The 22,608-nt window shown below is 53.9% G+C and overlaps 11 protein-coding genes across 11 annotated transcripts; 7 read left to right on the forward strand and 4 right to left on the reverse strand.

Annotated features, from left to right (window-relative positions):
• Nucleotides 1-113: 113 nt before the first annotated feature.
• CLAFUR5_01762 (uncharacterized protein) lies at nucleotides 114-2,211 on the forward strand (the record flags this gene model as incomplete). The annotated part of the gene is made up of 3 exons (XM_047900910.1): nucleotides 114-738; nucleotides 803-903; nucleotides 976-2,211. 3 exons carry the CDS (start codon nucleotides 114-116, stop codon nucleotides 2,209-2,211), a joined length of 1,962 nt encoding a protein of 653 aa, XP_047755522.1.
• Nucleotides 2,212-2,455: 244 nt separating this feature from the next.
• Nucleotides 2,456-2,971, reverse strand: CLAFUR5_01763 (NADH dehydrogenase [ubiquinone] 1 beta subcomplex subunit 7; the record flags this gene model as incomplete). The annotated part of the gene is made up of 3 exons (XM_047900911.1): nucleotides 2,456-2,560; nucleotides 2,619-2,743; nucleotides 2,827-2,971. 3 exons carry the CDS (start codon nucleotides 2,969-2,971, stop codon nucleotides 2,456-2,458), a joined length of 375 nt encoding a protein of 124 aa, XP_047755523.1.
• A 313-nt stretch (nucleotides 2,972-3,284) lies between these two features.
• Nucleotides 3,285-8,801, forward strand: CLAFUR5_01764 (Nucleoporin; the record flags this gene model as incomplete). Its single annotated transcript, XM_047900912.1, has 1 exon — nucleotides 3,285-8,801. The coding sequence occupies one exon, from the start codon at nucleotides 3,285-3,287 to the stop codon at nucleotides 8,799-8,801; it is 5,517 nt and encodes a 1,838-aa protein (XP_047755524.1).
• A 540-nt stretch (nucleotides 8,802-9,341) lies between these two features.
• On the forward strand, nucleotides 9,342-10,619 carry CLAFUR5_01765 (uncharacterized protein; the record flags this gene model as incomplete). The annotated part of the gene is made up of 4 exons (XM_047900913.1): nucleotides 9,342-10,073; nucleotides 10,123-10,144; nucleotides 10,198-10,383; nucleotides 10,438-10,619. 4 exons carry the CDS (start codon nucleotides 9,342-9,344, stop codon nucleotides 10,617-10,619), a joined length of 1,122 nt encoding a protein of 373 aa, XP_047755525.1.
• Nucleotides 10,620-11,304: 685 nt separating this feature from the next.
• CLAFUR5_01766 (uncharacterized protein) lies at nucleotides 11,305-11,706 on the forward strand (the record flags this gene model as incomplete). Its single annotated transcript, XM_047900914.1, has 2 exons — nucleotides 11,305-11,403; nucleotides 11,425-11,706. The coding sequence occupies 2 exons, from the start codon at nucleotides 11,305-11,307 to the stop codon at nucleotides 11,704-11,706; spliced, it is 381 nt and encodes a 126-aa protein (XP_047755526.1).
• Nucleotides 11,707-11,868: 162 nt separating this feature from the next.
• CLAFUR5_01767 (uncharacterized protein) lies at nucleotides 11,869-12,807 on the reverse strand (the record flags this gene model as incomplete). The annotated part of the gene is made up of 2 exons (XM_047900915.1): nucleotides 11,869-12,738; nucleotides 12,802-12,807. 2 exons carry the CDS (start codon nucleotides 12,805-12,807, stop codon nucleotides 11,869-11,871), a joined length of 876 nt encoding a protein of 291 aa, XP_047755527.1.
• Nucleotides 12,808-13,809: 1,002 nt separating this feature from the next.
• Nucleotides 13,810-14,211, forward strand: CLAFUR5_01768 (uncharacterized protein; the record flags this gene model as incomplete). Its single annotated transcript, XM_047900916.1, has 1 exon — nucleotides 13,810-14,211. The coding sequence occupies one exon, from the start codon at nucleotides 13,810-13,812 to the stop codon at nucleotides 14,209-14,211; it is 402 nt and encodes a 133-aa protein (XP_047755518.1).
• A 1,090-nt stretch (nucleotides 14,212-15,301) lies between these two features.
• Nucleotides 15,302-16,483, forward strand: CLAFUR5_01769 (uncharacterized protein; the record flags this gene model as incomplete). Its single annotated transcript, XM_047900917.1, has 3 exons — nucleotides 15,302-15,424; nucleotides 15,487-16,077; nucleotides 16,133-16,483. The coding sequence occupies 3 exons, from the start codon at nucleotides 15,302-15,304 to the stop codon at nucleotides 16,481-16,483; spliced, it is 1,065 nt and encodes a 354-aa protein (XP_047755519.1).
• A 630-nt stretch (nucleotides 16,484-17,113) lies between these two features.
• Nucleotides 17,114-18,622, reverse strand: CLAFUR5_01770 (uncharacterized protein; the record flags this gene model as incomplete). Its single annotated transcript, XM_047900918.1, has 1 exon — nucleotides 17,114-18,622. The coding sequence occupies one exon, from the start codon at nucleotides 18,620-18,622 to the stop codon at nucleotides 17,114-17,116; it is 1,509 nt and encodes a 502-aa protein (XP_047756612.1).
• A 2,096-nt stretch (nucleotides 18,623-20,718) lies between these two features.
• CLAFUR5_01771 (Lysine N-methyltransferase) lies at nucleotides 20,719-21,657 on the forward strand (the record flags this gene model as incomplete). Its single annotated transcript, XM_047900919.1, has 3 exons — nucleotides 20,719-20,868; nucleotides 20,994-21,557; nucleotides 21,607-21,657. The coding sequence occupies 3 exons, from the start codon at nucleotides 20,719-20,721 to the stop codon at nucleotides 21,655-21,657; spliced, it is 765 nt and encodes a 254-aa protein (XP_047756611.1).
• A 104-nt stretch (nucleotides 21,658-21,761) lies between these two features.
• On the reverse strand, nucleotides 21,762-22,397 carry CLAFUR5_01772 (Cytochrome b-c1 complex subunit 8; the record flags this gene model as incomplete). The annotated part of the gene is made up of 4 exons (XM_047900920.1): nucleotides 21,762-21,816; nucleotides 21,916-22,093; nucleotides 22,225-22,250; nucleotides 22,345-22,397. The coding sequence occupies 4 exons, from the start codon at nucleotides 22,395-22,397 to the stop codon at nucleotides 21,762-21,764; spliced, it is 312 nt and encodes a 103-aa protein (XP_047756610.1).
• Nucleotides 22,398-22,608: the final 211 nt, after the last annotated feature.

The following is a 22,608-nucleotide window of genomic DNA, read 5'->3' on the forward strand; positions in this document are numbered from 1 at the left end:
ACCTCGTGTCTTCACATCAGCGATACCACAACCTCAACCGTGTGCCCCACATCACCCATCCACACCACACGTATCACACACCGCTGAAACCGCCACCATCATCGGATCTCACTATGCCACACAGCGCATTGAAGAGTTGTCACATAGTGGCAATCGGGCAGTGGAAGACAGACTGGCCGCAACCGAAGGTGAAGAAGTGGGTCGAAGAAGCTGGTGGCAAAGTCACAGCTCAGGAAAAGCTCACCGACGAGACCACACACGTGGTCTTACTCGAGAAGACCTGGAGGGACCAAGGTATCTTTGTCAAGAAGATCCTCGCTGCTAAGGAAAATGGTGACCGGGAGATTCACATCGTCAATTTCGATTGGCTCCAGGACAGTCTGCAAGCTCGTTCTAAGAGACGCGAGTCTCTCTACTCATACGAGAGAATGCAAAGGGATCTCGACGTCGCTGCTCGAAAAGCGGACAAGGAGAAAGCGAAGATCGAGAAATCTCTGCAGCCTCGAAGCGGAGCTGGCCTGATGGCTCAGGTCTACACCGAGAGCACTGATCCATTTGTGTCCGAGATTGAGAAAAAGAGGTCCGAGAGATACGCTAATGAGATGATGCGGGTCCGCGAAGAAAAGAAGGCAGAAGAAAAGCTCATCGCGGAAAAGACGCGCGAGCGCCATGGTATCAAAGAGCTATCTGCTATCTTTCGAAGGGGCGTCAGCAGAGCCAGGAACGAGCTCCTGTCCGGTGAGTGAGCCAGCAAACCTGCTGATCGACCACCCGAGGGCATAACTTACTGACCTTTGCACAGAGAACCACCACGTCTACATGGATCAAAGCGGCTTCCACTATGATATCGTTATCACCAAGATCGCCTTCAAGTCGAACCGTAACCATCGTCACGTCCTCACTGTAAGTCAATACCCATTCCAGCGTCAATAGCGCACTCAGTAGAGTCTCGTTCTCAACTCACGATGTTCACAGATATACGAGTCCAATGAGTTACCAAACACCTACGCCTTCAACTGCCAGTACTCCGGCACCAATGTCGAAGTACAGAACAACATCATCGCAACCCTTGGCAGCAACTGGCCAACAGCTTTTCGCGCTTTCAAGAAAGTCTTCAAGGAGAAGACTGGTGTGGAATGGAAGGATCGGATCAAGGATGCTCGCGAGCGCTTTGACCGTGAGAAGCGTGGATTCGATGATGGCCGAGCGCCAGAGGCTGTGGACTTCGAGAAGGCGCCGTTCATATACCATCCGCCTTTATATGGGTCACGAGGCGCGGACTTGGAAGATCCAGCGCTGGATGAGAGCCCTTCCGCAAAGCCCGCGATGGTTGTGGAGGAACCGCCTCCAGGTTCGCGCGAGGCCAGCCCAGAGGTCAACGGCAACGGAGTTGTGACATCGCCACGTGAACTCAGCCCAGGTGTCGACGGCACGGTTTTCATGAGCGGTGCCAACGGAAATGGGGCCGTGACACCACTACGAGAGAGTGCGCCTGCGGAGCCATTATCTGCAAACCCGAATCACGAGATTGCCGAGGACGACGCGTTCGAGAAGCTCATTGCTGGCACCGAAGGTATGCCAGATGGTCTGGACTTCCTCGGAGACACAGCCTTTACTGAGCCATTCGACTTTGATGAGACCAATTTCGATGAGGCGATGACGGACGGAAACGGAGCGGGCCAGGAATTTGTCAACGAGACGCAGACACAGCCGAGCTCCCAGTTGCCCGACACACAAGACATGAGCGATACGCAGCCGAACTTCGAGATGCCAGAGATCCAGGAGTTTGATAACACGCAGCAGGCTTCCCAGGTGCCAGAGGGCCAAAGCTTCGGCCATACACAGGCTGCTGAGGAGGCTCACGCCTATCTCATGGCCTTCGTTGGCGAGGTCAAGCAAGAGCGGCCCTCCAGCTCTGATCGCGAGCTCTTTGGCGAAGGAAAGCCAGAAGTTGAGCTTGGTGGCTCAGTCCTGGGAAAGCGAAAGAACGATCCAGAGGTCACCGCAGAGGAGGAGGGAGTATCGTCGAAGAAGCTCGCCAACGGCCAGTCTAAGGGTGACAAGGACGAGGAGTATGTGCTGAGTCCAGAGCCGTCGACTGAGCCAATTGCAGATCCGAGGGTTGTGGAAGGCGAGCCGCAGAGCCAGATCGACCAAGGTCCAGGATCAGGATACGTTGACTTTGGTCTCGATGATACCCAAGCAGTCTGAAAGGTGAGCGGTGCCTACAATGCTGTGAACGATCATGATACAACACCCTTCTGGTACAGTACCAATCACCTCTTGGATTTCCCTTTGCGGTATATGTACAATAGCGGCTAGACGGACCGAGCTCATATCAGTCTGCTCTGCATTGTGAGAGCACATCTAGCTCTTGAGATGCGATCACCTCGAGACGTGACATCCAGCTCTTGGATAATGGTATTCATGTCGTGTCTGCTCTCCCAATCCTTCCTTAGTTACTCCTCTCGCCGTTCTTCTCCGCTCTGATCTCATCCATCTTCTTCACTCGTAGCTTGAACTCCTCGTATTGGCACTTTTCATATGAGTGTCTCTCATCCTGTTGTAATCATCAATTTCCCACTCCCTCTCTATGTTCACATCATCGTGATCCTTACCATGCACCTCCACGGCAAGTAATAGTTGTCAAACCGGCACTTGTTCAGCGGGATAAGTAGGCTGGCGCACGAGTCTCGGTATGGCAGGGGCACTTTGTTGGCGGACATCTCTTTGCGTGTGGCTTCTGCAGGGGCACTCAGCATACGTTCATGTCCCTCTTATATGTATGTCGTGCCATTTGGCTAGCAGGAGGGAATGGTCGCATACGTCTTGGTGGGTGGGCGTCGTGGCCGTGACCGTGACCGTGGCCATGTCCAAGGCCGACGGCATCCTGCACGCTATGCGCGGCGTCCTTTACGGTCTCGGCGACGGTCATGGTGGGTGTAGTGTGGGTGGATGGCAGGTTGTGCATGGGATGGAGAGTCGCATGTGCCATGTAGCTCGAGCTGATCGGCCAAGAGTGAACAGCTGAGGGCGTGATTGGCACGGAGGACAGTCCGACGGGAAGGGTTCGGGAACTCAAGCGCGTCTTGTTTGGACTGAGCTTCGCGCTTCTGCAACAGAAAGTGAATGTCTCTCTACTAACACCCAACTCCTCCAACCCGCCCGCACATCTCGACCTTGGATCTCCTCGCAGGATGGTCGCGTGCTTAGTCCCTCGCTTCAGCTGGCTTTCCTGTCTATAAGAAATTCTCGGGCAAGAACCACCAGCATACAACAAAAAGATGGCGCCAGTGGTGGAATCCAGCTATCTGCCATCACTCGACAAATGTGTCGCCGGTGATGTCCGTCTCATATCATGGCGTACAGCATACCGAGCACTAGCCGACGAGGAAGCTGCGCTTGAGAACAACCACCTCGAAGACTTCTTCCAAGACACAGACACAACAGCAATCCTGAGCAGGCCACTCGAACCGTTTCCAGCACCTTCAGGAGATAGCGCAAAGCGGGTCGAGTCCCTCACAGCGCCGATCAATGTATCTCAGGGCAGTGGCGACGACTACAACCTGCACGAAATCACGGCAGATGCAAAATGGCTGTCAAAAGAGGTGCAGATCGAGGAGCCGGCCGCATTGCGTATGGCCATTATCGAGTGGCAGGAGAGGCCTCAGGATCAGCTGCTGAATACCGCGAGGAACGGGTCAAATGCAATATCAAAGGCAGCGGATCTAGCAAGCTCAGCCCTGGCGAGAAGTACCTGTCGCTTCTCTGCCTCGACCACGGCACTTGCGCGACCCGCATTGGACTTTACGGAACAAGATACGCGCCGCAAGCGCCTACTACAGGTCTATCTCAGTGAGAGGAACCATGTCGTGCGGCTTGCTGCTGATTTGGTTGGACGCAGCGCTGTTGGTAGGAACGGTTCACCAGCATCAAGCGACCGAAACAACTGGCTCGACCGTGTCGCCGGACAAATCACTGGAACTTTATGGCCAACTACCGACAGTAATGGTACTGAGCGATACTGCATGCAGTGCATCGAAAGCATCAAGCTGGCCCTGAAGCAGACGGTCGACTCAAAGTCTTGGCCCAAGGTGTACTCAGAGGATCCAGAGAAGGGACAGAGCTACCTGGACTCGCGGTATTTGCAGCTCGTCAATACACTGCGATTGCTGCTGTTCAGCTTGAATGCACCTCATCAAGGCATTCCAGCAGCATCGACAGTCCAAGCTTGGTTCGAGGCGATGCAAGACTGTGCTTTTCTGCAAGAAGAGAGACCGTTCTTCGAGACGATCGATACGGCACGCTTGCTGATATCCGTAATTTCTGTCGAGATCCTCAAGCTGCAACTCGTTGTTGGGGAGATCATGGCTGGAGCTGGAATGGAGGCCCCTGCCTTACGAGGCAAGTCGTACATCAAGGACGAAGCACATGTGAAAGTCCTTGGTCGTATCTTGCATGCCGCTGCACAAAACGGTCTCGTTGTTGCTGCGCCAGCAATATATGCTTGGAGTATCATTGCATCTGTGATTAAAGATATCGCAGATGTTCACGTGGAGATGAGACTGGCCCAGGACGAGTTGCAAGGTACTGCTTCCCGCAGAGGGTCTCTCGACAACGGCGTTCGTACAGAGTTCGAGTTGTTCTACAACAACTGCATCCGGATAGACGAGTTCGAGACTCAGACTCGACCGACTCCTGCTCGGTTCGCCGAAGCCGCTGTGGATCATATGAACGTGTTTGCGATCATTGCACAGTCTGCCAGTCTTGCCGGCGAAGCGTATAGCTCGCAAGCCGAGTCCGTCACAGCATTTGCTTGCAAGGAAACGCTTCTGGATCTCATCAGAGATGGTCTACCGATCGTGCAATATGATGGAATGGTGCTCGAGGCCATCCTTGCGATACTCATGCCGGCCGAAGATACCCTATTCTCTAAGCAGCAGACAATTGTCTTGGCGGGGAAAGTCTTGTATGATGCTGATCAGTTCAGGCCTGCAATTGTGACTCAAGCTTTGCTGCGATATCCATACGAACTGACGCCTATGCTGCGACTGTTCCAAGTCCTTGCAAATGCACGCACTTCGCTTGACTCGACTGGACTACCAAAGGCTGCTCAGCTACTCGAGAGTCTTTCCAGCTTTACTCAGATCACATCGTCGCGCTTCAACGAGTACCAGCTCGAGGATGAGACGAGGAACACGAACGATATGATACTGACCGCCGATATACCGATTTTCGAGTCACGCAACGAACTCTCCCTCGCAGTCCCCGATGCTCGACGGCTACTTGGCAAGCGCAGTGTTGAAGAGGGCGAGCAGAATCCTTTGATCATCGCCGCAGGCACCTCTGGCGTGATCCTCACAGACAACCGCCCATTCGTCTTGAGGCTCGATCATGCGCACTCAGCTCTCGAGTACCTGGGCCTACTGCTATATACTTTCGCCGGCAGTAGCCAATTGACGCCAGCAAGCACGCATGCGCAGCTCGATCGATTCTCAGCCACCGAAGTGATACTGCTGTTTGACGCTCTACTCTCGGCAACGATGCATGATGATGCACACAACGATGACGCGCTTTTCATCCTTGGCCGCCTGAGCTTCACCCTGCCGGCGCAGTCAGACATAGTGTCTGTGGTCGCGGAGATCTTCGAGACTGAGCTGTTGGCTCATCTCAATCAGGAGGCGCAAGAAGGCTCGGTCGGGCTTGCAACGGCTTGCGCAGAGTTTATCAACGTCTTGCTCAAGATCTCGCCGGAGCGAGTGTGGTCGATTTTAGCACGTAGTAGCTTGCTTGGTGTAACGGACGGTGCAATCTCTTTGGTGCAAGTGGTACTTTCCGAGACACAATCGCAACGATACGGCTTCCTCAAGACATGCGTTCGGTTACATTCACTTCTGCTCGACGACGCCATTGCTGGAACGATCAAGCGGAGGAGTCAGCCGGCTCGCCCAGCGAATCGTTTCGCCTCTCAACAAGATACGCAGGACTCCACGCCTGAGCGGACTATGAGCGGGATTCTCAACGCATATCAAAAGATCCTATTTGAGATCCTACGAGAACAGCAACGTTGGCGATTCGACGTACCGCACGAACGATCGACAATTGCTACAGGAATCTTGGACTCGTTTTCCAAACTGCTCAAGAGCACACAAGGCGTCGATCTCTCAAAAGAGCCCAGCAAACGCCTGACCGGCGTACTGGCACCTGCTGCACAGTCGCTATTAAATTGTTGTATGTCCACGAGCGGAACCAGCGTCATGGCAGAGGTCTTTACAAGTATGCTGCCAGCAGCACTCTCTGTTGCTGAAGATGCATTTCCCACGCAACTCCGGGAAAACCTCATCAGCCAAACGAGGTCACTGTTCCGCTTTTTGACGATCCTCACTCGCATAGTGAAGACTGGACTGGCACCATCGCAGAGCACGCAAATGACACACGCACAGGCCAGGACATTCTCACTTCAGCTCCTGCAGAACGTCCCACTAATGGCAATGCTGCTTGCCAGTGACCATGGATTCAAAATTGATATGTTCCCCTTGCTCTCTGAGCTCGTGCAGGCTGCTACCCTAGGAGGTGGGGATCCCCCATCGATACTCGCGCTGCTGGACGAAGATGCTCAAAAGTGCCTGCTCACGATTCTCACACAGCTCGACCGGCCCTTGTGCGACGTACAGGTTGAGCGGCAGGTGTGGGATTTTCTCTCTGCGATCATGGACAGTAAGCAGCACTACTTCGCGGTCTACCTCTTGACAGGACAGCTACCAAAAAAGGGCCGACAGCAAGATACAACGAGTCAACTGAAAGAAAGACCGATACTTACATACGCCCTGAACAAGTTGTCAACGATCTCGGTCTTGGCACCAGAACGTGCTCTCGGAATGTTGCGATTCGTAGCCACCGCACAACGCTCTTGGGCACGGGCAACCCAGCAGTTGCGAGATCATTCAGAGTTTCTCAAGTATACTCTTGCCTGGATCGAGACTATTGGAATCGCAGTGCGAGACCCTTCCCCGGGAGCCGCGATCATAGCCGCGAAAGAATGCCAGATGGCTGCCTACCTGTGCGAAATATTCGCCATCACTCTCCACGCCGAATTCACGACGGGCGATCGAAAACTTCTCCCCAGCTTGTTGCCCAAGCTGGCAACGTTGCGAGATCACGGTGTAACAGTCAATGCCTACAACAGATCACTGCATAGCAATCTGGCGAAGAATTTCACCATCAAGTTTACCGCTGGTGAGCTCGTTGACTTCAGGCGGACGGCAATAAACCCTGCTATATACGGACCCGACTATTTCTACGACAGAGGACTAGCAGCTAGTGTCTTGCAACACGACCCATCTTGGCATGGTAAGATACGTGGGCCAAATCAGGGGTTCTCTGACGAGTTCTCTCGTGCAAATGCCAACTTGAGCTTGTTGCATGCACAAACGAAGTTACTGAGCAGCTGGCAGAGGTTAGCGACAACTCTTTGCGAATGTGCGAGCCAGGAATCAGACTTGCAGCTTGAGCTTGCCAAGATTGCAGAACGCTGCTTGCAGGAGAATGCTGGCCCTCAGCTCGATCAGCCTGGAATAGCTGATGTCTTGGACATCCGGATCGAGCTCGCCTTCGTGCTGATATCGAAACTGGTATCCCTGAAGGTCGATTTCAGCGTCATGCAAGATCTTCTACCAGCAGCCTGGACGCTGGTAGGGACCTCGCCAGTGGACTATGACATTGCAAGCGCCTCAGACGATGTCAGCTATTACCGCGAGCTCCTGCACGTGCTGTATCTGTCAATACAACCACACATCTACAGCAAGAGAGGGAGTGAGCCACGGTCTGGAAACGACAGCCAACTCATGTTCTTGAATCCGGCCGTCGCCTCAAACCTGATCGATATTGTCGGCAAGGTCATTGCTCCTGGATTCCGTGCTCTCTGCGCGAACTTGCATAATGACCTGGAGCTGGCGTTGCCGGCCGACTTTGCCCTTCTGACGGCGTTACTGAAGGCTATCTTGGCAGTGCCAGAGGTCAACTCTGTGCACACGCTGCTGGCAGACATTGTGGCTGGCTCGTCACTCATACGTGGCGCCGTCAGCCTGTACTCCTGGTCAGACCGCCTGGCGGAAGCGACGGCGCAGGATCCGGTCTATGGCGAGGTAGCCATCACCTTCCTACTCGCGCTTTCTACCGTTCGACCGATCGCGGAGCAGATGGCGCTGGAAGGTGTGCTGAGCCAACTTGCATCAGCCAATCTTTCGAATTACTTCAGGAAGCCTGGGGGCAAAGGTCCATTCGATGAACCCAGCCGCATGTTCGTCATCTGGGCTCAAGGACTCCTGCCACTTTGCTTGAATCTTCTCGATGCTGTAGGCGCGCCACTGGCGGCAGAAATCGCAGCATTCCTGAACACATTCCCAGAGCAGCTCAGGAGGGCTGAAACAGCACTGCAGAACACAGCTCCCAGTCCCCGTGAGCCAAAGGCCGGCACTGTCACGCTCAGTCTGGTCTCCGAAGCGCACAGCTTGACAATGCTGGCGCTCATCCTGAAGTCGGACATAGCGCTCGGCGCAGCAGAAGGCGTGAACGCAGCTGACATTCCAAGTCTAGCCTACAACTTGGAGGTCGTGAAAGACCACGCGGCATCTCTCATAAGAAGCAGACGGAGTCTTGCCGACCGGCTAAAACCTACTAACGCCATGGAAGAGAGATGGCTGAAGGCGACGACGCCCTCGGACACGGACAACGTGCTGTTGGACAAAGTCGTGAAGGAGATAAACAGTATGCTCGCGAGCTTTGGAGATTCTGATGCGTAGCGGTCTTGCGATTTTGAGCGTTGGTGCTACGACAGAAGGCAAAGTGCATTGTGCTGTTCAGCGAGGCGTTCAGGACGCCAGGATCTAGGTCGACGGTCATGCATGTGCAGCGCATGGCGCTTGAGATACCACGAATGGCGCACGATTCGGTCTGTAGTCGTAATTGAAAACTGAGCCCAGAGCTCCTCTGCATCCTGACCAGCGTGTCTTCTTCGCACTTCCATCCTCACTGCACCGTTCCTTGAGATCTGCACTGGCTTGACGCTCTTCACAACGATCCCGGCACAGATCCATACCAAGCCTGTCCCCGCATTGCGCTTGTGAATTCCCTCACTTGTGCCTTGCCGTCCGTGATCACGCAATGGGCACAGATCAACGCGTGCATCGTAGAGGCACCTAGCGATGGACGTGCCGCGATGTGCCTGCATTATTGTTATGTGAAGCAAGATTACTCTAGCCTCGGGTTGCCAGAGATCAGATAAGCTTCCCTAGCTCTCGACTCGACCCGGTCCAGCAGCTCTCCAACATTGAACTTGCACAATGGCACCGCTTCCCTGCAGTCCCGCGAGCAATTCCACCGCCTCCGAATCGCATTCCCTCCCTACATCAGACGACTCGGACGATAGCCTCATAACGCCGCGAGCAGGGCCTTCAGATCCCACCCTCAGAACGCCAGCAAAGCTGAGCAAGCCGACTGTACCGCCGTTCGCGACATCGCCCGAGTCGTCGCAGAGGCCATCGTCGCTCAAGCACGCCGACGGACAGCCACGATATCCGTACACCTACACCGGCACTGCTGGCTCTAGTAGAGCCATCGATGCTGGTGTAGATGGCAGAGAGCGACAGCGCTCAGTCACTTTCACACCACAGACTATCTCGCCGAAAGGTCCACGGCCGAATAGCTACTCCCACACAATGGCATTAGGTGGGTCGCCTGTGAGAAGCCGGCAAGACAGAGAGTCGGAGGATGTGGCGGAGAGCAGTGCAGACGAGCACACGGCCATCGTGAGGAAGAGTACGCAACTGAAATCAAATTATGGCGCGGCGAACGATGACAATAACGATATTCGGTCGATCAATGGGCAAGCCGAAAGTCCAAGGAGGAGGAAGAGCGACTCTGTGATGAGTCTGAAGGGCAATCGGGCGGATGCGGGTGTGCCTGCTCGAGGAGGGCAGGAGCTGTTGACAGAGCAGGAAGCTGAGCATGAAGGCTGGTTCAGGTCACTTGTCGACAAGTATGGATCTGTCGAGCTTGAGAACAAGGGAAGCGTGGTATGCTCAACATGCAAGTTTGGCAGACTCGGTACTGATTGCTCGGCAGGCTAGAGATCACCTCGCACTTGGTAGGAGACATGTATTGTCATCGCAGTTTCTGATTGCCACTGACTTCTTGTAGAACGAACTTTCCTAGCCTGGCTGCGAACCTCGCTTTCCTTCGCTAGCATTGGCATAGCCGTCACGCAGCTGTTTAGGCTGAACACGTCGATTGCTTCCTCAGATCCAGATGCCGTGCAATCTTCCGCGGCATCAACAAAGTTACGTTCCGTGGGCAAGCCTCTAGGCGCGACATTCTTAGGCATATGTGAGTGACACACAACTGGCAAACGTGGTCGTGAGGCTGACTTACATACTACAGCGATTCTCATCCTCCTGCTGGGGTTTCATCGCTACTTCGAAAGCCAACACTACGTGATACGAGGCAAATTCCCAGCATCACGAGGAACCATCATCATCGTCTCAGCAGTGGCGACCGCACTTATCATCGCTAGCCTGATTGTCGTTGTTGCAGTCGCTCCGGAAGCATCCGAGAAACGATAACAAAAGCCTAATGGATCGGCCTCCGGACATACCACGAATGAGAGCATGTCTGGACGAAATAACGAGCTACCTTACTCTCTCCCAGGCGGATTCGGCATGGCAGGGCCTGGATGTAGACCTCGCCGATCTGATTGGACGTCTTGGGGACTATGTCGAGAGTCTTTCGGACCCGCAGGATGCTTAGTCGGGATCACCTCGCACGCCCAACAGAGTCCAGCAAATAGCACGGGACCAAGGATTGACGTTATCCATACCCCCTCGCGATGCAATCCCGCCTGTTCCAAACCCGGCCTCCCAGATTCGATGGCTTGGTGAACAAGTCTCGAGGCTGACAGCGCGAGCACACGCCCTAAACATACAGGGACAATCGGCCGGATAGAGACCTAGCGAGATGTCCCGAGCAAGAGCAGCGAGCCTACAAACTGCAGTCTACCCCTCGGTGCCTCGACCGCTATCAGCTACAGCACGGATAAGGAGCCAGAGCGTGCCATGCCACGAAGCAAACAATGCTTTCGCTGAAGACCTGCAGGCTCAGATTCGGCAAATGTCAGCGGAGATCTGCCACACACTGCAGGTGCAAAACGCGGTGATGGAGGATATGAACATGCCACCAATGACCATGGGCAATTCTCTTATGAGCCCCAACTCAGCGGCAAACCACCCTAGAACACGGTACTCGTACACGATGGCCGAACTACGCTCGATCAGCTCCGGTGTCCAGAGACGAGACTTTGCGGCTGCGCCTGCCTCGGCGACCCCTACCAGGGACCCTGCGACGCCACAAGTGGGAAGACTGCAGCGGTAGTTTCGACGTGGCAACCCTTACGAGTGCCAGTACGATTATCATTTCGAAGATGGCAACGCTCTTACACTTGCCGTCTTCGATTGGAGCTGCTTGGAAGTCTTTGAAAGATTGGCAGGAATCGAAGACGCTGGGCAAGCTTTCCGGGGTATCATGAGGGTGTACGTTGAGAACTGCCTCGACCTTGTGGTTGATATGGATCAGCTCGTGGCGTATGAGCTCAATCAGGCACAAGACCAATGGATGCTCACCAACGAGTTGGCGGCAGAGTTCTGGTCCGCGTAGTATGAGACCAAGGAGGAGCTGATGGAGTACCCTCTACCAGAGAGTCCATTCAACGACTGTCATTGTAGCAGACGCCATTGATGATGCAGGTGATTATCAGTGAAGACTAGTCGCAAGGCAGCATAGCAATCGCTCACGATGGATGCAGCACGAGCACCCTCGCTAGCTTTGAAATGCATCGTTCAGATAGTCTATGAAGAGATCGCGCACGCGATTCTTGCTCAGAGTATGCTGTCGATTCAACCCAATGAACTGTCGTCTCAGCCTCTGCAACTGCGGTAGACTCGGCGCCGCGATAGGTAAGGCAATCACCTGCTCCGAGTCCGCCACTTTCAACTCCCCACCACCTTCGCCCGGATGGTCTTGCTGCCATGCCGTGATGATTCCAACTACATCTGACGTCGTCCTGTCCAGCTCGTAGAGATAGTTTTGCTCCGCGGCCGGCTTCACAACAGTCGCAGCGTTAGGCCTCACTACTTTTGCTTTCCCGTCACTCCCAATCAACGCCTCCCAGATCGCATCATAAGGAGACTCGGCATCCTCAAAGGGAATTGCAAAGAGTGGTGCGTCCCATCGACTCATTCCATTAGGTTCCTCGTAGCGAAAGACCAAGTTCTCGAAAACTTCAGGGACGTAGCGACTACTTTCATCGGCCTCGTCGTTGAATTTCCGACACTGCTCCGGCTGCGTGCCTACATGCACCACGCAATTGGTGGTTTGCACCGCTTTCGCCTCGCAGTAGAGCTGGTAGCGGAAGCCTTTGATGTAATTCATGCCGTCGGCTATGACCAGCGTGTCTCGATCTAGGACGCGCTTGATGGCGGACGAGAAGGTTGCGCGTGCGTCCTTTTCAGGGCGGGCTGTGGCGTAGACATCGCGGGATAGTCCTAGGGACGTGTCGTCGATGTGCACGATTTTGAGGCGTTTGATTCTGGGCTCTGAGGAAGTGGAGATCTTTTGGGTGAAGGAGTCGATAAGTTGGTGGGACCTGAAAGTTTTGCCGCTTTTGGGGTAGCCGGATATGAGGATGAGCTGATGGGTGAGGTGTTAGCCGCGGACGGGGTATGGTATGGCAAGGGTTATTACCATACGTACTGGCATTGTGGTAGTGCAGTGAGGTGTCGACAGCACGTGCTTTCGAGAAAGCCGCACGTGTCGGTTAAAGTGGCTTCACTTTCTGCTATCCTGACGTAAAGGGGCGGAAGAACAGCAAGTGGAAATGCCGTCTCGTGCCGCGGTCAAGAGCGCAGTGGAGCGCACGCATGGAAGAATCTGAACTTCTGAAGTGATTCTGGCGTGCTTCCGAAGACTTAGCCCCCATCCGGCCCTTTTATCGCATGATGGGCTGCTTCCCGAGAATTTCCATCGAATAGCAAGTCGGTCATGTATAACTTCGCACTTGCTTCGCTGACGCTGCCTCTGCTGTACGGCTATTGCACCGCTTGGCGCTCAGGTCTTCAGCATCCCCTTGTCCATCACATGCCGCCTTCGCGACCATCGCTCCTCAATTGCACCGATCCGATCTCAGAATTTTGCCTTCGCCATCCCACGGGGAAGTGTGGAGAGACACCTGGTTCTGCTGGCTCGGCTGTTGCCTCTGCAGTCCCACCCAGCAATAAACCCGGCGATTGGAGATCTGAGAAGGAAATAATGCTTGCAAGGCAAGCCTCGGCGCCCTAGGACTGCATGTACATGTATGGAAGAAAGTGCGGGTGTCCCATCACGTCAAGTACTATAACAGACGTAGGAGGTAGCAGTTACCTCTTGTCTCTCCTCTGCTGGTACTTCCACCTTCTTGCATCGCTACCAACAACTTTACTTCCCCGTCTCCTGCAGATACGGACGACGACGCTTCACACGCTGCTGCACGCCTTGGGATCTCTTATCGCCCTCGACACAGTCCAGATTTATCTGCAGCCAGGCCTCTTGACTCGTATCCGGCCATCAAACGCGGCTACAGATCTACAATTCTGCTCGGGATAATCTGCAGAGCTCAAACCCAACTGCCATCCTCGGCACGGCGACTCGCAAGCACGGCTTAGCCAGGATCACCCAAGCTTGAACTATTGTATACAGCGTTGTGCCTTTCGAGCATCACAAGGAATGGATCCAAGGCAACAACGACAGGCGCATCCCCAAAGGCCGGCATTACAACCTTCATCGTCTTCGGCTGCATCATCATTCTTCCAAAGCACCAGTTCACTGGCTTCTATATCGTCGCTGAGCGCAAAAAACATGTCGGAACAATCAGCACCCTTGCCGTCGCCTTCGGTTCATCAACCAGCAGGCTACTTTGGCTCGTTAGCAGCACCCACGTCGCATCCGTCACAACAACAGAGAATACCTCAACAGCAGCAAATGCTATCGCCATACGTTGGACAGAGAAACGGCGGTGGCGCTCCAGAAACGGCGCCTCTTCTCCAAGACTTCAGCCTTATCGCCGAGGCAGCGAAACGTGCCCAGATAGCGACACTGTCAAGAGATCTCGGGGACATTGGTTTATGATCAACGGCTCTTGACACAGTCTAGAAGATACAGGAACAGATAGAACGGAAGGGCGACCTACTATTGTCGCTCCAAGCGGAGGATCGGTCGTCTGACCTCGACACATTGGCATGATATTTGTGGCTTCATGATTGCATTTTGAAGCGGGTTGGTTATCTGGCATCTTAGCAGGCCAAGTTGTGAAGGGGTGGTTGTTCTGTACGGCTGCTCAGGCAGAGACAGTGCAAGTCCGATGAGAAGGCATGGTGCATCAGCCGGAGGAATAGGATCACAAATAGAGCATGCTGTACAATCGCCATCACAGCTTCGATATCGGCAATTAATCCACTCTGCAAGAAACCGTTGACTGATGCCATTGCTGCAACCTTTCATTCCAGCCTGATGTGGGGCGTAACCAGCTATGGAAGTCGACATAGCTGGCTGATGGCTTCAGGCGCATGGGAGACAGATCCAGCGATAGGAGTGTGTCAATAATGGTGTTCCATCAAGATGCCGTCCATGTGTGTGGGCCTCTCGCAGGGACTCAGCATGAACGCAAGTGGAGGTGTGGAGCCAATGCCCATGGTACTAGAGTCTAGCGGACAAAGGTGGATCGTTTGACATAGCATAGCTCCGCGGTGCTGAGTGTACATTGGTGCAGAAGTGCCTTGACGGAGAGAGTGAGATGTTGGCTTGTGTCAAAGAATATAGCAGCAGAGGTGATGGAGCACGTCGAAGAAGAAATGAGAGCTAGAGTTATTCTACCTGGGGATGCAATTTCCCGAATTTGACGGCGAACATTGAATTGCAGTCATTGAAGAGGCAGGACTGCAACACTCGATAGCGCAAATCATCATACGCATTGTAGCACACGGCGTGGCTCACATGGACAGTCGGTGCTGGATACACCCGGTCAGCAGGCGGCTTGATCATCATCTTCATCACATCAAGTCCTAAAAGTACATGTATGTAAGCGCGCTGCTGCACCAGCCTCCGCCGCAACCGTTCTCTGACCTCACCCGAGCGGCTGCACTCTGCGACCTGCAATTCAGCCACCAGCTACTCACCCCTCGCGCGCCCACCGCATTTCTCCACCTGCCAGCAGTCCAGCATGTCGCAATACAACCAGTACAGCGGCTATGGAGGCAATCCCTACGAACAGCAGGGCGGCGCCGGCGCCGGTGGCTACGGATCGAGCAACCCGTACTCGAACGACGCCTACGATGCGCGACCAGTAAGACCAGACCGACGTGTATACGCGCATGCTACACGGAGCTCTTCCTAACCATCACATAGCAAGGCGGACTCTCCGCGCCCAGCCGAGCGACACACCAGGACTCCACATACACGCAGGAATCGAGCTACAGCCAAGCGCCTGCGCCAGCGATACCCGGCGACCCAATCCAGCCCGGCCAGAATGTGCAGTATATCGCATCGGGTCCAACAGTGCTGTCCAACTCCGACTTCCTCTCGCGCGTCGAAGCCGTCAAAGCCGACATTCGTACACTCACAACTCATGTCGGCCAAATCGCCTCGGCGCATCAGCGCACCCTGTCCTCGCCCGACAGCGGCTCGTCCGGCCAGTTGGAATCCATGATTACGCAGACGCAAGTCCTGAACACCTCAATAAAAGATCAGATCAAGTTCTTGGAGACCGATGCGGCGAGAAGTAGAGACAACCAGGTGAAGAACACGCAAGTTGGACAGCTCAAGACCAGCTTCACCAAGCAGTTGCAGGAGTATCGGCAAGAAGAGGCAAACTATGAGCGACGATACCGGGAGCAGATTGCGCGTCAGTACATGATTGTCAACCCGGAGGCCACCGATAGCGAAGTGCAGGAGGCAGCGAACGCAGATTGGGGCAACGAGGGCGTGTTCCAAACCGCGGTGAGTACTCAAGGTGCAGCGGTATAGTGTACTAAAGTTCTAACGACCACCACAGCTCAAGACCAATCGATCCGCGACAGCCAACTCAGTGCTCGGTGCAGTGCGTGCACGACACAATGATATCCAGAAGATCGAGCGCACAATGATGGAGCTGCAACAGCTCATGGAAGACCTGGCAACTGCTGTCGTGCTCCAGGACGAGCCTATCCAGCAAACCGAGCAGCACACCGAGAACGTCAAGAACGATACTGAAGCCGGCAACGTCCAGCTCGACAAAGGCATCAAGTCCGCACGGAACGCACGGAAGCTCAAGTGGTGGTGTTTCTTCATCTGTCTTGCGATTGTCATCATCCTTGCTCTGGTTCTGGGTCTATACTTTGGCCTGCAAAACAGAAACAACAACTAGGCTTGATCACAGCACAGACGCGATTGAGACATTTCTCACTTCAAGCCAGCAGCAGCATTCGCCAATCGTCCAGAGAAACACAAACTTGTACAGCACGTCTTTTCGGATGAAGGAGAGATATTTTGTGTGTAAGTTGAAAGGACCGCGAAAAGAGAAGATCATCACTACTGCTATTCTCCGTACTGCATAGGGGCGGCAGTTTCATCACCAAAGGGTTGGATCAGATCGAGCCTTGTAATTTTGATCGCAGGAAAAGGAAGCGGAAAGCGTGTATGCTTCTCTCTAACAACAACTTAATGTCGGAATGGTGGTCTATTTACACTTCTTCCTTTCCTTTCCGAGTGCTCGCATTATGCCGTTTCATCGTGAGCTGGTCATGTTGAGACAGCTTCTTGGAGCGTCTCTATTCGAATTGCAAAATCGGCTCCCAATTCTATCGTCTAGGAGGTAATGTAGAGTGGAGTATGGTCGGTCTTGGCCAACCCCGGAGTCGAGGGCAAGAAGCGCTCCACTGCGGCGCCCATCGCCTGCCTTGCTACTTCCATTTTGTTCTAGTCAGCATGGTGGCAAGATCGGTAGCAGCGCAGTCCGGCTGGCTGTCATCTCCCACGTTGAATGATCATATTGACGTTAGGACTCGCTACTACAACAGCCGCCAGTCCGACTTTCAGCTGCATCGCCATCACCGTCGCCATTCTCTGTCCTGCACGCATCGCTATCCACGGCAGTAGTGCCAGCCTGAGTCGTAGTGTCGTGAGTGGTATTGAATTCTGAATTTAGAAAGTCGTTGAACTCCAGCTCCGGTATGTGAAAATCGTGATTCAGACCATTGGGCCCTTCCTGAAGAGTAAAGGGGTCCAGTTCTGGTGGCAGCCCCGGCGGAGGTAGCTCCATTTCATTGTACTCGTTTATGAAGTGATTGCCGTTGAGGGGAAATGTATCCTGTTGGGGGAACACATCGGATTGATAAGCTTGAACCAATTCAGGCTGCGAGTGGATGGCCGGGTCAACGGAGTAGTTCTCTGTCCGTGCCACTTTTGAAGGTACTGGTGAGGGTTGCGGATCTCGGGCGTGCTTGCGCCCACAGCACTGAGCCCAGCTCGTGTTGTTGAAGTTTTGGAATACAGGTGGACAATTCCGGCAAGTACAACCATTCAGACCACAATTCTGACAGATCGCCGAGGGGAACTGATATCTAAAGTAGTCGTTCTCAAAGTGATTGTAATCGAATGCCGGTAGGGGCGGTGAGGTCACTTGTGATAGAGCAACAATCGTAGGCACTGCATTGAAGTTCGCACCCAGTGACATCTCGTGCAGGTTGTGTTGATGTGTATATGTCCCATCGAGCTCGGGCGGTGGCGAACGTGCACTGTGAACGACAGGCTCTCCTGCCTGGCAGCAGGATTCTCTCTCTGGTGGTGGTTCATTATAGACCGGCTGCGCATTGTACTCCCGCGGCGCCACCGGCGGTTGTCCTTGCCACGTCAGAACATCTATGCCCACGTCGCGGGAGCTGTCCATGGGTACTCCTATGCCCATCATGCCGAAGCGAGTTTTCAAGGTCGTCGTCGGCGTGGTAGCGTGGAAAGGGTTGTTGTTGTTGTTGTAAGTATTTGGCATGATGTGCACATGTTGCGGAGGTGCCGGCGTGCTGGGAATGCTATGCGCCGACGAAGGTGGACTACCGACCATAGAGTATGCTGGTGTTTGAGGTACGGAGCCATTGGTAGATCCAGCCTGATTGGCGTCCAATTGTTCCTTCGTTTGCGAGAAGTCCACGGTCGGTTTCTGAAGTGACAGTAGTTGGTCCCAATGATGCGGCTCGAGTAGACAGCAATATCGTCCCTGCTCGTCACATCGACATTCGCCCGACCGCTTCTCGCCCTTCTTGGACTTGTGTGGACATGCTGATCTCGCCACTACGCATTTACACCCACCCGTTGCACCATATCGACAGGTACAAGAATTGGAGGGCCGTCCCGGTCGTTTCACGGTCCAGAATACTTTGGCACGACAGATCGGGATGCCACATGAGGTTGTACGATGGCCACGGATACATGACATACACGCCACTTTGCATACTTGATTCGTCCGAGAGTCGATCACCTCGATAGTCTTGAAGGGCTTCTCTTGGTCCATGTCTCCAGACTGGCTCGGGTTGAGCAGACCTCAACTGTGAGTGGTGGCGCTGGTCAGCGGACCTGCTAGAGCTGCTGAGGCGTGAGCGTAGAATTCCTCGGTCGTCGGCCATAGATGCACAATGCACAAGAGCTTCATGCCCAGGGGTCTCCGCCACTCATTGAGCGTCTCAGTGACTTCGCAAGTATTCTGACATTGCACGTGCCGAGGATAGCAGCATGCAGGCACGGCAGGGTGCTGGGCCGACGAAGAAAGAAAAGGCCTTATTAGACTAACCTTGGAGGTGCACCGTGCAACTCGTCTGGCGGGCGGTAGGGATCCGTATCCCCTCCTCGTGCTGCGACCGACTGAGCAAGTTTTAGCTAAGCGTTCCTCTCTTCAATGAGGGCTTCCGCCTCAACAAAGGACTTGTGGCAAGTCCTCGAATGCTGCGAGGCGCAAAGGCATAAATATCGCGTGTGTTGCATGACCCAGACCGGCAGAAACGAGCGGGAGCGTTCAGTGTGCGGCAGGCTGGCAGCCGGACAGCCCGTGGGATGGCAGAGTTCAAGTGCAAGCAAGGGAGTCCGAGGCGTCGACGGAGAGAGAACGAATCCAGTCAAGTGTGACTCGGCATCCGGCATTTGGAAGCAAGACTTACAGTCCTGGGCATAGCTTTTACAACCCCTGTATTTACGCTAAACCCTTCCGGCTATCCATGTCCATCTCAGAAGGTGTTGCTACCTTCAATCTCATTATCCACACACTCACACACGCGCTATCTATCGCCACCATGCCGAAGGGACGCGTCTTTACCGAATTCGAGAAGGGCGAGATGTGGTCTCTTCACAAACACGCCCACTGGCCGCTGCAGCAGATTGCAGACGCCCTTCACACTAACAAAGGCTCTGTCTCTTCAGTAATCTCACGGCTTGAAAGAGTGCCACCTTCCACACCGAAGAAGAGAGGCCCACTACCTGTAATCAACACCTCCAAGCGTCAGCGACTTGTCCATCGAGCCACCACTGATGCCAACAGCCGCCGCCTGCGATACGAACAGATTGCCGCGATAGAGGGCATCTTCAGCGACGTCCGGACAGTAAGAGCTGCGTTTGAGAAGGAGGGCTTCTCACGATATGTCGCAACACGCAAGCTGTTGTTGACTGAGAAACATAAGGAGGCACGGCTTCGATGGGCAAGGGCTCATATTAAATGGACAGTGGAACAGTGGGCTCAGGTCCTTTGGACAGATGAAGCTTCATTCAGGTGTGGAATATTCGGACAGGTCTATGTGACACGCAGGGCAGATGAGGCTTATCACGAACACTGTCTTACAGCACGCTTCCGCAAGTTCTCAGCCTGTATGATATGGGGCTGTATCTCTGCAGATGGACCTATAGAAGTCCATATATTCGAGAAGGGCTCTGTCGACGGTGAGGTGTATCGCAGTCAGATTGTCCCTCTTATCCACACGGCAATTAAGAAGCAGCGAGTGTCAACAGGCTCGCAGGACTGCATTGTTATGCAAGACAACGCCTCAATCCACAAGGCGAAGGCAACGGTGAGTCTATTTAAGGAGAAGGGCCTACACCTTATGGAATGGCCAGCCAATTCACCAGATCTCAACCCTATTGAGAATCTATGGGCCCTTCTTAAGCATAGGGTAGGTGCTCATTTTCCTACAACAAGAGATGAGGTAATAGCTGCTATCAAGATTGAATGGGCCAAGCTCACACCTGGGGACATACAACGTATATGCAAGAGTATGCGAGAACGCTGCGAGGCAGTAATAGCCAACAATGGAGGACACACCAGGTGGTGAGCTACGCCAAGCAGTGGATACATCCTTCCTAATGAGGAAAGGTGGAAGAACAGGGGTTGTAAAAACTATGCCCAGGACTGTAGTCATCCCTCAGAAAATGCTGGCCTCTCGTTCTTTGGCACACATGGTGCGTGCATGCTATCGCGCGTGCGCATCCAAGCGTTCACAACACACTGTACACGGTCGCTACAGTCTCGCCAGACTCTTTCGCGGGTTTGACCTGAGCTCAAGGCACGGCTTGAGGTGACCTGACAGGCGTGGCAGGCGTGGCCAGCAAATTCGCATCAAGACCTTGATGGCAGAGTCTAATAGTGAGGAGGCATTCGACCTCTTCCAGGAGCCAGATGACTTCTATCAAAAGGAAAAGCCGCCTACACAGGTACAGCATGAGACGCTGAATGGTGATACACTCACGTTGCGCTTAGTCGGCCAAAATCCTCTCTGGGTAGGTTTAGCTATATCGAAACATACTTTCATGTCTGTTGTGGGCAAGATCTGGACACATGAGGCGCGATCATCTAGGTGCACGCAGTATAGTCGTCGGCAGGATCGCTGATGAGTAGCACACAGGGACATCTACTATGGCAAGCAGGCCGCACTATTGCCAACTACCTGGAAGAGCACAAATCAGAAGTCGTTCAGAACAAGACTGTGCTTGAGTTGGGAGCTGGCGCTGGTCTCCCCAGCCTTATATGTGGTATCAATGGCGCCAAGGCAGTGGTCGTGACAGACTATCCCGATGCTGAACTCATTGAGAACCTTCGTCTCAACGTCGAAGGATGTGCCTCGTTGCCTAAGGCGTCAAAAGTGCGTGCTGCTGGCTATCTCTGGGGCGCAGACACAGCCGAGCTGCAGAATCTCGTGCCTGAGATGGTGCAGGAGGGCGGCTTTGATCTTCTGATACTGGCAGATCTGCTTTTCAACCACTCTGAACACACCAAGCTCTTACAAAGCATACAGCGGACGCTGAAGAAGGCCCCCGATGCACTAGCGTTAGTATTCTTCACGCCATATCGGCCTTGGTTGCTGGAGAAAGATCTGGCATTCTTCGCACTGGCCAAGGAGGGAGGCTTCGTGGTTGAGAAGATACTGGAGCATGTGATGGACAAAGTCATGTTCGACGAAGATCCTGGGGTGTGTTACCTTAGCTCGACAGTGTGCAAGTTGCTGATCATTGTTCCAGGACGAGCTTCTGCGAAGAACCGTTTTCGGATATCGTCTGACATGGGCCTGATGGACAGGAGGGAGTGCGTCCGAGACTTGTTGTACAGCTTCTTCTATGCCGCGGCAATATCTACAAAGGAGGCTAATGGTATCAAATGCGTGTCATTGCTGTCTTTAAACCTCGTCGCCGAACTCTGCGCGACCAGCCTTTGAGTTCAAATACTCGTTCCTGTGTGGTCGTTAGCCCTGATCTCGAATCTCCGCGTCCTGTTGTCGTGAACGGCATTCGCCAAAGCCATCGAAATCATGATATATGGATCCCGCTCACCTCTCTATCGCCCACTGCATGGTCTGGTATCCGATGAGAAGGGGCACTGCCCAATACAAAATCTGGCCACGGGTGCGGCGGAAGGTGTTGAAAACGGCGGCGGAAGCAGTGCCTGCAAGTGGGTTCTGTCGGTTCTGCGCAAGGCCGTAGTGTACGATTCCCTTTTGTGGCATGGAGCCTGTAGTATCCTTGTCAGTCACCTTGTCACATAGTCCCGTCTCTTTCATCATCATTCCCTGAGTCGTGGTGATCGTGGAGCGGTCGTAGGACTACAGTCTCGAGACCGTCATTCCGGGATCGCAAACGTACCTAGAGCACCCCATGGGCCCAAGTATCTGCATTGATGTGGTCAGCATCTGCGCTTGATGCACCTTCACACTTCACTGAACCGCTGCGGTCCGTCCAGAAGGCGTGGCAGAGTCCACTCACTGTCCTGGTCTCTTCTCGCCGCCGCCGCCGCGGAGGATTTGTGATGCGCGCATCGTGTCGTATGAGAGGCGAGTGATGTGTGCGTGTCGGGATGGAGCGCGATGGCAGCGTGAAGCCAAGTGAGTAGAGGGTGAAGTTCGTGGTGTGATGCTGGCAGCGGAAGTCGCTTCAGGCGTTGTGAAGGTCAGCAATTCGGCAGCGGCCGAGACTGGTCCGACACGCCTGCAACTTCACGATCTAGAGCTCCAGCAACACCGTTGACGA

Source organism: Fulvia fulva, chromosome 1, assembly GCF_020509005.1.
Source record: "Fulvia fulva chromosome 1, complete sequence".
Taxonomy (NCBI): domain Eukaryota; kingdom Fungi; phylum Ascomycota; class Dothideomycetes; order Mycosphaerellales; family Mycosphaerellaceae; genus Fulvia; species Fulvia fulva.